At 32.8% G+C, this 14407-nt stretch overlaps 1 protein-coding gene across 1 annotated transcript in view; it reads left to right on the top strand.

Moving 5' to 3' along the window:
* LOC143058174 (uncharacterized) overlaps positions 1-11394 on the top strand; it is a 155545-nt gene extending 144151 nt beyond the window's left edge. The window contains exons 12-13 of the mRNA XM_076231637.1: positions 4840-8916; positions 11333-11394. Of these exons, the coding sequence (XP_076087752.1) occupies positions 4840-8916; positions 11333-11394 (4139 nt within the window). The remainder of the gene's footprint in view (positions 1-4839; positions 8917-11332) is intronic.
* The last annotated feature ends 3013 nt before the right edge of the window (positions 11395-14407 follow it).

Below are 14407 nucleotides of genomic sequence, written 5' to 3'. Positions count from 1 at the left end.
AAATAAGCTTTAATGTAGTGTTTTTAGTCGCCCATTTGTTCGTTGTTACCCATGTACAAATCAAGCTACATCCGCAGAGTATTAACAAGGAAATTGAAATATAGAGTAAAAGTTTAGTTAGGATATATGTGATACAGGAACAATTTTTTCTCAATTATTGTTTCCTCCAGACCATTTCCATTCTCAACTTAATTGTTTGATACCATTATAATACTGATTCAAATCAATGAATTTTACCTATGGTTTATCATTTAAGTTGGTTGCACACAAATGTAATGATTTATATGCGTGTACCTTAATTTAATTTTTTGATCTCTTAATCTTTGTGATTTGAAACTGACATGTTATTAATCAGGATCACTGTTTACTAAAATTGTCCGTTAATAAATTTAAAAATTATTAAGAAACTAAGGTTTCAACTCCCTCAGGCAAAGTTGGCTTTAGATGAGGCCTAAATTAAAATAATGTTTGTTTGCCCTTTTCCGACCCTATGTTTTGAAACAGGGTAGGTAGGTAGGTAAAAAATTTTGTTTTTTTCTCCAAAAAAATAGATTGGCTCGGCATATTATTTGTCATGCGTAGGCAGGTAGGGATAATACTTTATTTTATAGATACAAAATCTGCATAATGTCATTCTTGTCCGTTTTGTTTTAGCAAATATGTTTTCTGGGACTATTAGTTTTGAAAAAAAAATATCACGTAGAATGTGAATATAATGTATATGCACTACTATTTTGTTTTCAAATATCAAAATATAGAGCTGTGTCGCATATCTTCAACGTTTATATGCCTGGAATTTTGAAGAGTTTGAACTTGCACTTATATTCTTCACTACGTACCTTGTACGCATTACTAAAGGTTGTCTGTAAGAGATAGCTTTGTACTGGTAAAATATGTCCAGGCAGACATCAATTACAAGTAAAAAAGTCCCTAGAGTTAAAAATTCCGTGTTTGCCTTTCTTTCCAATAAAAATGCTACAAGACTTAAAACTCAAAACGTATTTCACATCGCATTAATAAATGATCTGTATTGAAAACTTGGCAATTTTACTGCAAGATATTCTCAACTTTACAGTGTTTTGTCACCTTTGGTTCATTTCAGATATAAATAATAAAGCGGCATCGTTCACATAATCATCCTGATCTGCGGATCACAAAAGGCCATCCCTACAAAGAATACAACGTCCGTTTACAAATTAGTTTGTACAGACGTTGATAATTTTGTATCAAACGAACTTTTTTGTAAATGAACCCTGCTCTTTAAGTATAAAGGTACAGAGTAACGTACGTCATACATTTTGTATCAAGATTTCAGGAAGCGTTCAACATCGATTTCAAACAAGTGCTTTGAAACTTCAAATGCAAGTGTTCATGTCAAACACTCAGGTGATACCAAATGGACTGGACCTTATACGTTAAAGATAAAACCCGAGGATTCCTGTAAAAAAGTTTTGAGCGGGAAATACAAATATAAGATTTTTGGTAGGAACGAAAAAATAAAATAAAATAAAATCTTGCTGGTAAATACAAAAAAAAAGATTTTCAGGCGGAACGAATTGATATGATCGGTCGGTAAAGGGCAAACAAACAATATTTTAATTTAAAGCCTGAATTTGGCTATTTATTTTAGGTATTCTTAATAATTATCTCTTTAAAGATTGAATGAAAATGTTATAAAAGAAGAATACATTAATAATCCATTGTCTGTCATTTTTAGCTCACCTGGCCCGAAGGGCCAAGTGAGCTTTTCTCATCACTTGGCGTCCGTCGTCCGGCGTTGTTAACTTTTACAAAAATCTTCTCCTCTGAAACTGCTGGGCCAAATTAAACAAAACTTGGCCACAATCATCATTGGGGTATCTAGTTTAAAAATTGTGTCCAGTGACCCGCCCAACCAACCAAGATGGCCGCCATGGCTAAAAATAGAACATAGGGGTAAAATGCAGTTTTTGGCTTATAACTCAAAAACCAAAGCATTTAGAGCAAATCTGACTGGGTAAAATTGTTAATCAGGTCAAGATCTATCTGCCCTGAAATTTTCAGATGAATCGGACAACCCATTGCTTGGTTGCTGCCCCTGAATTAGTAATTTTAAGGAAATTTTGCTGTTTTTTGGTTATTATCTTGAATATTATTATAGATAGAGATAAACTGTAAACAGCATTAATGTTCAGCAAAGTAAGATTTACAAATAAATCAACATGACCGAAATGGTCAGTTGACCCGTTTAGGAGTTATTGCCCTTTATAGTCAATTTTTTACCATTTTTTGTAAATCTTAGTTATGTTTTACAAAAATCTTCTCCTCTGAAACTGCTGGGTTAAATTAAACCAAACTTGGCCACAATCATCATTGGGGTATCTAGTTTAAAAATTGTGTCCAGTGACCCACCCAACCAACCAAGATGGCGGCCATGGCTAAAAATAGAACATAGGGGTAAAATGCAGTTTTTGGCTTACCACTCAAAAATCAAAGCATTTAGAGCAAATCTTTCATGGTGTTAAATTGTTCATCAGGTAAAGATCTATCTGCCCTGAAATTTTCAGATGAATCGGACAACCCATTGTTGGGTTGCTGCCCCTGAATTAGTAATTTTAAGGAAATTTTGCTGTTTTTGGTTATTATCTTGAATACTATTATCGATAGAGATAAACTGTAAACAGCAATAATGTTCAGCAAAGTAAGATTTACAAATAAGTCAACATGACCGAATGGTCAGTTGACCCATTTAGGAGTTATTGCCCTTTATAGTCAATTTTTAACCATTTTTCGTAAATCTTAGTAATGTTTTACAAAAATCTTCTCCTCTGAAACTACTGGGCCAAGTTAATTATAGATAGAGATAATTGTAAGCAACTAGCATGTTCAGTAAATTAAGATGTACAAACACATCACCATCACCAAAACACAATTTTGTCATGAATCAATCTGCGTCCTTTGTTTAATATTCACATAGACCAAGGTGAGCGACACAGGCTCTTTAGAGCCTCTAGTTTGTCGAGCCATAGGAATAGTGTTCTGGCGGGGGCAGTGGGGTTGACGGTGGTGGCAGCGGCGTTAGCTAACTTCTTGTAAGCTTTATATTTTAGAAGGTGGAACACCTTCTTGCTTCCTACTTTGTACATAGAGGCCACCTGTGATGAAGTTTCCACCAGTCACACGTCCAATGTCCTTGACTTCATTTTCATGGTTTAGTGACTACTTGAAAAAAGAGTTAAATATTTTTTGTTATGTTGAATTATCTCTTATTATAAGTAATAAGATAACTATATTTGGTATGTGGGTAACTTGCAAGGTTCTTATGTGTACATGTCCAACTGGCAGGTGTCATCTGACCTTATTTTCATGGTTCAAAGCTTATAGTTAAGTTTTTGTGTTTTGGTATGTTTTTCTTATACTGTATGCAATATGCCTACTATATTTGTTGTATGTAATGACTATAAGGTGTACATATATAGCCGGCAGGTGTCATCTGACCTTGATCTCATTTTCATGGTTCATTGGTCAAAGCAAAGTTTTGAGTTTTGGTCTTTTTTTCTAATACTTTATGCAATAGGTCAACTATATTTGGTGTATGGAAATATTTTATGAGTGTTATTTCAGTCGTGCAGGTTTATTTGACATCATCTTAATAGGTTCATTGCTCAGTGTTAAGTTTTGTGTTTTGGGTCTGTTTGTCTTAAACTTTAAGCAATATGTCAACTACATTTATTGTATGGAGGAATTGTTAGCTGTTCATGTCTGCCTGGCATGGTTCATCTGACATTGACCTCATTTTCACGGTTCATTGGTCAATGTTTAGTTTTCTTGTTTAATGTTGAGTTTATGTGACAGTTGTAATAAAGCTTGATACTTAGGACTATCAACATATTATCAATGATTAGTAAAGAAGGCGAGACATTTCAGTGTGTGCACTCTTGTTTAACTTTCCCTATGCTTAGATTTTTGATGAAATACTTATTAATTACAAAATTTCTGGTCAAATAGAAATAATTCATTTTCTTAAAGATTTGTTACAGATAAAGTAATATGATAAATATAGAATAACCATACATTGTCTCGAAATATCAATGTTATTTGTACAAGGCTTAGAAACAGGTAGAAAGCAAGGCTGTGCCGAGCATTTCTATCTGTTTCGAGCCGAGTACAAATAACAAATTGATATTTCGAGACAATGTATGGTTATACTTTATATACTGCAACTCTTAAAAATATTCTAAATGAAGTTTTTTTGGTAAAAAACATCATTTCCTAATTTGAAGCGGACGACGTTAAATTTCCGCGAACCTGTATGTTTTATTGACGTCATAAATAAAACTCTACTGAAACCCATTGCCAACGTCATCAACAAGGTGATATACGGTCATGGACTGTATATGACATATGAATATACAGCCAATGCAATTTGACTGCTCAAATAGCACATCTGCAGTATATATGACATTTTATATTTTTTTCTTTTTCTTAAGTAGATTGTGTGATGAATTTAGTGGTAGGTTTTTAGGAAAAATTGCATTGTAACTTCTCTCACTCAGTCATGTGTACAATTATTGACAGATTTGCATTAAATTGATAACAAAGGTTTATATCAACAGCCACTTGGAAAAATTCCAAAATCAGTGCTGATCAACTATTTTATAATAAGTAAGGCCCTGGGAAATATCCACTATATGGACAGTTGTATTGTTTCACATTCTCAAGTTATTGCCATTGTTTTTCAATGCTCTAAACATGGGTTTAAAACTGTCAGTTACAATCAGAATTTTTTTTTCTTTAGTTCATTACAACAAATTAATTTACAAATCAGACATCAGCTTGTACAAATTGTTTTCTTTTCAGCTCACCATGACGAAGAATTAAGAGAATGGGAGCAAGACCAAACTACATTTTTGGAAACCAGAGCAACACATCACATACTTGAATCTCTACCCTCGCATAACTGTATTGTTGTGACAGGAAGCTCGGGATGTGGTAAGTCTTCAAACATACATCATGCTGCCCTACACTTACGTGACAGTTTGGAATATGAGATAATACCAGTGTTAACAGGACCAACAGACATAATGAATTATTACAATAGAAACAAAAAACAAGTGTTTGTTGTAGATGACATATTTGGAAAGGAAACAATCAACACACAAACACTACAGATGTGGAGAGATTATTCAGAAAAATTGGGCAAAATATTTGGAGTTGCAGAAACAGATGTTAGAAGTATAAGTGATGGCACGGTTTCCAAGATATCAAATCCAAGATTACTGATTTCTTGTAGACTGCATATAAATAAAGAATCACAGTTTCAAAATATTGCATTGTTCACAAAAAAAGTATTCAATTTATTATCACCCGAGTTGTGTCTGCTGGAAGCTGAAAGAATGCATATGCTGCACAAGTATCTTCCTGATGACATAATTGACAATATAAAACAAGTCAAGGAGAATGTTGATTACTTTCCCTTGCTTTGTAAATTGTCAAAAGACAAAACATGTGAGGAAGTGGAGAAACTATTTACAGCTCCTCTGGACAGTATTAAAACAGACATAATCACAATTATTGATACAAACAAAGAACACTTCTGTGCTCTTGTTCTGTGTATTGTTTTTAACGATGGATTTGATACAGATTGGCTTAAATTAGGATCAGTGTCAGAAAAGAAAAAAAAGGACAAACTTGAGCACATTGTCAAAGAATTTGACATAGACTTAAGCAAAGAGAGGCATAGAAATTCTTTAAAAACTGGCTTTTCAACATTACATGGCACATATTTCAAACTGAGAGGCACAGAGTACAGAATGATACATGACAAAATCCATGAAATGGCAGCTGTAATCTGTGGACAACACCTTACAGAAAGTTTTATCAAATATGCTACTCCTGAATTTATTCAGGATCATTTTATCTTCGAATCTTTAACAGAAATTCAAGAAAAGGATGATTTAATAGTACTATTGAAAGATCAAGAAGAAGATTATTTTGAACGACTGTTATGTGATTTAAAAGAGCATGCCGTTACAAGCATATTCAATAATGCACAGTTAATTAGTCAGAAATTTAGAGATAAGTTAATAAGCTTTTTAAGAAAGAGTGATGTAAAAACAGTATTAAAGAGCTTTGATACAGAAAGTTGCATTATAGACAATAATTATGATGAACTAGAATATAGAGATCAGAAGAAACACTTTAATACGACACCTTTAATAGAATCAGCAACAACGGGATACTTTGATATCGTTGAATTTCTAATTGTTAATGTTAAATGTAATGTGAATAACACAGACGAAAGAGGCAATTCTCCTATACATAAGGCATCTGAAAGAGGACATACAGCTGTAGCTAAACTATTATTAGAGAACAATGCTGATGTATTTCAATGTAACAACTATGAAATGTCTGCATTGTATGCAGCCTGTGCAGGAGGACATAAAGATACAGTAGAACTGCTTCTTCAGAACAATGCTGATGTCAATCAGTGTGATAATGATGGTGAGTCACCATTGCATGCGGCCTGTATACAAGGACATAAGGATACAGTAGAACTGTTACTTCAGAACAATGCTGATGTCAATCAGTGTAATTGGTATGGAGAGTCGCCATTGTATGTGGCCTGTGTAAGAGGACATAAAGATACAGTAGAACTGTTACTTCAGAACAATGCTGATGTCACGCAGTGTAATTGGTATGTAGAGTCACCATTGTGTCTGGCCTGTGTAAGAGGACATAAAGATACAGTAGAACTGTTACTTCAGAACAATGCTGATGTCAATCAATGTAGTAGAAGGGGAACGTTTCCGTTGTATGCGGCCTGTGCAGGAGGACATAAAGTTATAGTAGAACTGTTACTTCAGAACAATGCTGATGTCAATCAGTGTAATCAGTATGGAGAGTCGCCATTGTATGTGGCCTGTGCAGGAGGACATAAAGATACAGTAGAACTGTTACTTCAGAACAATGTTGATGTCACGCAGTGTAATCGGTATGGAAAGTCGCCATTGTATGTGGCCTGTGCAGGAGGACATAAAGATACAGTAGAACTGTTACTTCAGAACAATGCTGATGTCAATCAGTGTTATAGTTGTGTTCAATCTCCATTGTTACATTCATGTAAAAGTGGACATAAAGATATGGTAGAACTGTTACTTCAGAACAATGCTGATGTAAATCATAGTGATGAGTATGGCCAGTGTCCATTGGTTGTGGCCTGTGAAGGAGGACATACAAATACAGTAAAGGTGTTACTGCAGAATAATGCTGATGTCACGCAGTGTAATGAGGATGGTGAGTCGCCATTGTATCTGGCCTGTGCAGGAGGACATAAAGATACAGTAGAACTGTTACTTCAGAACAATGCTGATGTCAATCAGTTTAATCGGTTTGGAGAGTCACCATTGTGTCGGACCTGTGCAGGAGGACATAAAGTAATAGTAGAACTGTTACTTCAGAACAATGCTGATGTCAATCAGTGTAATCAGTATGGAGAGTCGCCATTGTATGTGGCCTGTGCAGGAGGACATAAAGATACAGTAGAACTGTTACTTCAGAACAATGTTGATGTCACGCAGTGTAATCGGTATGGAAAGTCGCCATTGTATGTGACCTGTGCAGGAGGACATAAAGATACAGTAGAACTGTTACTTCAGAACAATGCTGATGTCAATCAGTGTTATAGTTGTGTTCAATCTCCATTGTTACATTCATTTAAAAGTGGACATAAAGATATGGTAGAACTGTTACTTCAGAACAATGCTGATGTAAATCATAGTGATGAGTATGGCCAGTGTCCATTGGTTGTGGCCTGTGAAGGAGGACATACTAATACAGTAAAGGTGTTACTGCAGAATAATGCTGATGTCAAGCAGTGTAATAAGGATGGTGAGTCGCCATTGTATGTGGCCTGTGCAGGAGGACATAAAGATACAGTAGAACTGTTACTTCAGAACAATGCTGATGTCAATCAGTGTAATCGGTTTGGAGAGTCACCATTGTGTCGGGCCTGTGCAGGAGGACATAAAGTTATAGTAGAACTGTTACTTCAGAACAATGCTGATGTCAATCAGTGTAATCAGTATGGAGAGTCGCCATTGTATGTGGCCTGTGCAGGAGGACATAAAGATACAGTAGAACTGTTACTTCAGAACAATGTTGATGTCACGCAGTGTAATCGGTATGGAAAGTCGCCATTGTATGTGGCCTGTGCAGGAGGACATAAAGATACAGTAGAACTGTTACTTCAGAACAATGCTGATGTCAATCAGTGTAATCGGTTTGGAGAGTCACCATTGTGTCGGGCCTGTGAAGGAGGACATAAAGATACAGTAGAACTGTTACTTCAGAACAATGCTGATGTCAATCAGTGTAATCAGTATGGAGAGTCGCCATTGTATGTGGCCTGTGCAGGAGGACATAAAGATACAGTAGAACTGTTACTTCAGAACAATGTTGATGTCACGCAGTGTAATAATAATGGTGAGTCTCCGTTGTTTGTTGCCTGTAAAGGAGGACATACAAATACAGTAAATGTTGCCTGTGCAAGCGGGCATGAAGATACGGTCGAACTGTTACTTAAATATAATGCTGATGTATCTAAGTGCAACAGTTTTGGTATGTCTCCATTATATGTGGCATGTAAATTTAGACGTAGAAATACAGTAAAACTGTTACTACAGAAAACTGCTGATGTCTCTCAGTGTGAACAACTAGATGGAAAGTCACCATTGCATGTGGTTTGTGAACTTCGTATACATGACAACAATGAACCAGATGGCAAATTTTGGGATCCATATCTATTTTCAAAAAATCATTACAACGGCTGGATAAGACCTGATGATAGAGAACTCGAAGATACATATCAAGGTACCATTGAAACTGTAAAACTATTACTGGCATGGAACGCAGATGTTAGTTTGTGTGACAAGAATGGTAAGACACCACTTGATTATGCCCGTAAATCACAGGACACGAGAATCATAACACTTCTTGAAAAAAAAAATCATCAAATACAATTATCAAATTTAAAGTAAATATTTTATAAATAAGAAATTTCAACAAAAAATAATACGTGAAATGCAAGACTCTTTATAGAAAATCTGTAACAACATCTAGATCATGAACTAAGTGAAGACAATACTAAAAAAAAAGGTGAAATGGAAACAACGTTTTATAATATTAAGGCTGTTGAAATGTTGAAATTTGATAAATCCCATTGAGGAGACGGAATTGTTAATGCATTTTATAAAATGTTATGGTATTTGATAAGTGACTACCTCATAAACGTGGCTGTTATTAAGAAAAGATTTGACAAACATTTGCTCTTTAAATCTGAATAAAACTGCTGATTTTTTTTTTCACAAACCTTAATTTAAATAAACAAACATATTTTCCAACTCTGCCCTATATCATGTATATAGTAATAAACACAACTATATCTTTTTGTATGTATGTGTGTTGTGTTCAGGCTGAAAGTTTGTTTAAAATCTAATTTATATTTGGGTTCTGAATTAACTTATAAGTTTTTTTTACACGTATGTTTTCGCACCAGGCGATAAACGTTGATCTTCTAAATTAATCAGCTAAATGGCTTTAATTGAAATCAATCTACTGAAACCTAATATTAAGTGCCACTCTCCTGGTGTCAAAAACTGGGAATAAGGACACCTGAATGGTTTAAATTATATTTTATTGTTTTTCCTTATACTAAAATCATATCCATAACAATGCTTGTTGTTGTTTTAATAATTATTAGTATTATAATGTATAATTTAGTCCAACCCCCAATCTGTGCAAAATATAAGTTGTACAACATTACAATTTTAACAGAATATATACATTAATTTCAATAATTCAGCAATTAAGTGTTGCTATTCAGCAGAGAACGTATCAGTGTGACTCTAAAAGGGGTTGCATTATTTGTCATTCTGCATAGCAATATGGATATCTTTTACTGACATTTCCATTGATACATTAATTCTACTTACGACAATATGTTCATACATTTCTTGATATGTTATCAATTAAACTGAGACAATAAGACAATGTATCAACATTTTTTCATGCATATTAAGTAAATGTTGTTCTTGATTTTTCTACTTTGATGCATTTCCTGTTTACAATGTATTTACACTACTAACTGATAGACATGATTCATAGTGTATGCATTGAAAAAATATTTCTAATTTATAGTTCGACTTTCGGATATTCGTATTTAAGATTTTGTATTTTTTTTAAAATCAGTTTGACATTTTGTTCGAATATTTTGACTAGAAAATCTCGCCAGTATTAGATAGATAAAACATTTCTATGTCTTGCCTACGATAGAAAATTGGCAATTTGCTGCTGGTCTGTTTTTCCTTCAATTCGACTGTTTGTCTGCCCCGTATTATTGTACTGTAGATACCATGAAGTTGTGGTCACTTAAAATTGAGAATAAGTACCCGTATCCAATATGAAGCAATATTCTGTTGCAAATATTAATGTCATGGTTCACTGAACATTGACAATTGATACTGTTGCCTTTAATTTCTGGCGTCAATTTCATTTTACTTTTATGAATAGTTGTCTCATTGGTAATCATGTACAAATGATATTACGAGCAAGGAAATATTTTGTTTCAAGAAAGTGATAATGAAAACATTAGTTTTTAAATATTCCGTTTTGTAAAATAATGAGATTTTCGAAATTCAGTATGCGATCCTGAAAATACCTCTTTTACTTCAATAGTGTACAAAGCACGTCGAAATTGTGCATATGCAACTAAATTTAGAGTACATTTTGAATAACAGAGATTGCTAAAACAGTCAACCGAAACTGAAGGCTTGTAATGAGTCAGTTTATATATAAAATGTATGTGATTGGGTTGGTATATACTTGAAGTGTATGTTATTTGTCAGTATGTAGACAGGATATATGTAATTGGTCAATGCATGTATGGAGTATATGAAATGAGTCATAATATGCATATTTATTTATTGTATGCAATTGATTTTATACCCGTTATATAAATATACCTTCTATATGTTAATTGTAATTACTAGCTTATGATGGTTTTTTTTAAAATACAAGCGTACTGTTTTATCATGGCATAAACTGTAAAAATGCAGTCTTGTATGACTTGTAATCAGCACTCATTTATAATGGCAAACACTGTTATCTGTAAAGTGCATTCTTGTATGCTTAACTGTTTATAATGGCATACACTGTTATATGTGAAATACAGTTGTGTATGCCTTGTAAGAAACAGTCGTATATTATCTTAATTACGTGTTAAACGGTTATTTTATGTCTTTGTTAAAGAAATTAATTTTTACAGTTTAGTTCATTGTTGTTTATATTACTTAAGGGTGGCTCGGAACTTCTGCATCAAGCCATTGTGTTGTTGTGCTGTGGTCATTTATGTATTAGTGTCTTTATATTTTCTGATGTGCTTTGTCTATATGCCATTCTGTTTTTCTTTGTTGAGTTTTTTTTATAGTGATTAAGATAACAACCAAATGTTGACTGCTGTACCCCTTTTTGACATTTTACCCTGTTATGTGTTTGTTTTGTTCACCGATTGTGTTAAAATGAAATTGTATGTGTCTGTCATACTAGTGAGATGTTTAGCTAGTTATAAAACCATATTTTTTCCATCATTTTCTACATTAGGAAATTCCTTCACCCAATTAGAACTATGACAGTTGTTTTCCATTCGTTTGGTGTGGCCTAGCATTTTTTATTTTTTATTTTGGCGTTTAATAAGTGACTTTCCAATTTGAATTTTTCTTTGCATTGGGTATTTTTGCTATTTTACTTTTTTCATATTGTTGTATTGTAATAAACAATAGTATTACATTATTAACACTATGATTTTGCAATCAAGCAAAACTGCTGATTTTATATATGTTAGATACATGAACCATGTAAAATCACAATTAGTCTGCAAATTTACAAAGGTTTATGATTAAGGTTTAACAGGTGCTACTGTAATTGAATTCTACAACTTGTAAAACATGATGAAATCATTTTTGAATTCAAATAAAATTGAGAATGGAAATGGGGAATGTACCAAAGAGACAACAACCCGACCATAGAAAAACACAACAGCAGAAGGTCACCAACAGGTCTTCAATGTAGCGAAAAATTCCCACACCCGGAGGCGTCCTTCCGCTGGCCCCTAAACAAATATATACTATTTCAGTGATAATGAACGCCATACTAATTTCCAAATTGTACACAAGAAACTTAAATAATACAAGACTAACAAAGACCAGAGGCTCCTGACTTGGGACAGGCGCAAAAAGGCGGCGGGGTTAAACTTGTTTGTGAGATCTCAACCCTCCCCCTATACTTCTAGCCAATGAAGAAAAGTAAACGCATAACAATACGCACATTAACATTCAGTTCAAGAGAAGTCCGAGTCTGATGTCAGAAGATGTAATCAAAGAAAATAAACAAAACGACAATAATACATAAATAACAACAGACTACTAGCAGTTAACTGATAAGCCAGCTCCAAACTTAAACTAACTGAAACATTATGATTTCATCATATGAACATCAGGCACAATCTTTCCTGTTAGGGGTTTAGTATCATACCATCATAACATATATGAGTAGAACATAACCCTTGTCATGCCAACAACTGGTTTTTGAATAAATGTGCTTAGTTCCGATGCAAAGACCCTATAAGTGAATCAATATAAACGCCAACATATGCAATCTTTAATGACCTGACAACAGTATCGTAACTGTATCCCTTCTTAATAAGTCTATTCAAAGGTTTTGGTAGTTTTTGAGGTGAATACTTATACCTTTGCGCTTTATAAAGAATATTTCCATAAAAAATTGGATGTGAAATACCTGAACGTATAATATATGTATAAGTGTATTACAAACAAATGCATTTTTTTTTAATGAAACAGTGGAATCCATTATTCTCTGTATTTTGTAAATGTAGAAATTATGTTTATAAACCAAGTTACTATTAATAAAAGCTAGATTCATATTTGTACAAGTATTTCATCAATATTTATATCAATGTCAATATTTGAATTAACTTGATTTTTTGTTGAATAGTTTCATTTTCCAAAGCCCATTTCGACTTGTAGTTTGACCTTTATATCAATATGTTTTTACTGTATATATATTGAATTTACCATTTGACCTACATGCATATTAGAACTTTTATAGATTAGTGATTGGTATTGTATATATTGAAATGACCATTTGCCTTGTAGTATGACTTTCGTATATTAGTGTTAAATACTGTTTTCATTGAAATGACCATCTGACTTATAGTATGACTTTTATATATTAGTTTTCTATACTGTATCTATTGAAATGACCATTCGACCCATAGTATTACTTTTATATATTAGTGTTTTATACTGTATAATATGGCAATTACCATTTCACTTGCGTGTATAGTATAAATTTTATTTTTTAGTGATTGCTACTGTATCTATTTAAATTACCATGTTGACGTTTAGTATGACTTTTAGATATTATTGCTTTATACTGTATATATGACCATAAGATGCATATAATTTCTTTCATATATTAGTGTTTTATACTGTATATATCAAAATGACCATTTGACTTAAAGTGTGACTTTAAGATACGAGTGATTTATATTGTGTGTATCAAAATGACCATTTGACTTAAAGTATGACTTTAAGATAAGAGTGATTTATTCTGTGTGTATCAAAATGACCATTTGAATTACTCATAGTATGACAATAAGATATAAACATGATAAATTAGATATTCTGTATCTATTAAAGTTATCATTTTGACTTACAGTTTGTTTGACATTAACATATTAGTGCTTGCTACTGTATGTAATAAAATGACCATGTGACTTTAAGATACAGTATATATTTAAATGGCTATTTGAATTGTAGTTTGACTTAAAGATATTAGTGTTTTATACTGTATATATTGAAATCACCATTTGGACTCATATTATGACTATACAATTAAAATGATTTATACTGTATCTATCAAATTACCATTTTGACTTATAATTTGTTTGAATTTTAGATTAAAATTTTATTTGTATCAATACTTTTGTTTTACAACAATACATGTTTCAATTACATCTGTAGAATATATTAAGTTTAAAATACAACTGTGTTCATTTATCCCAGACGAAGGTTTTTAACTTTAGTTTTTTTAAAAGATTGTCCTTTTTATCATTCGAAAAGCAACGAAAAGGTCAAATTTCTGAACTAAATGGGGTTTTTTTAAACTAAATTCTTGTTTTATAGTGCTATATATGACACATTGGTATTACACACAATGGTGAACTCGTGGATATATACATGATTGAAATTCAAATTATAGTATTTACTTACAGATATTCGTGTTTAATAGTAGAATACAACATTATTGTACGATGTTCCATATATAAACACATATATTTTATTATTTGACT

The sequence above is a fragment of the Mytilus galloprovincialis genome, chromosome 14, assembly GCF_965363235.1.
Source record: "Mytilus galloprovincialis chromosome 14, xbMytGall1.hap1.1, whole genome shotgun sequence".
Taxonomy (NCBI): domain Eukaryota; kingdom Metazoa; phylum Mollusca; class Bivalvia; order Mytilida; family Mytilidae; genus Mytilus; species Mytilus galloprovincialis.
This window is presented reverse-complemented; position numbering and strand designations above follow the sequence as displayed.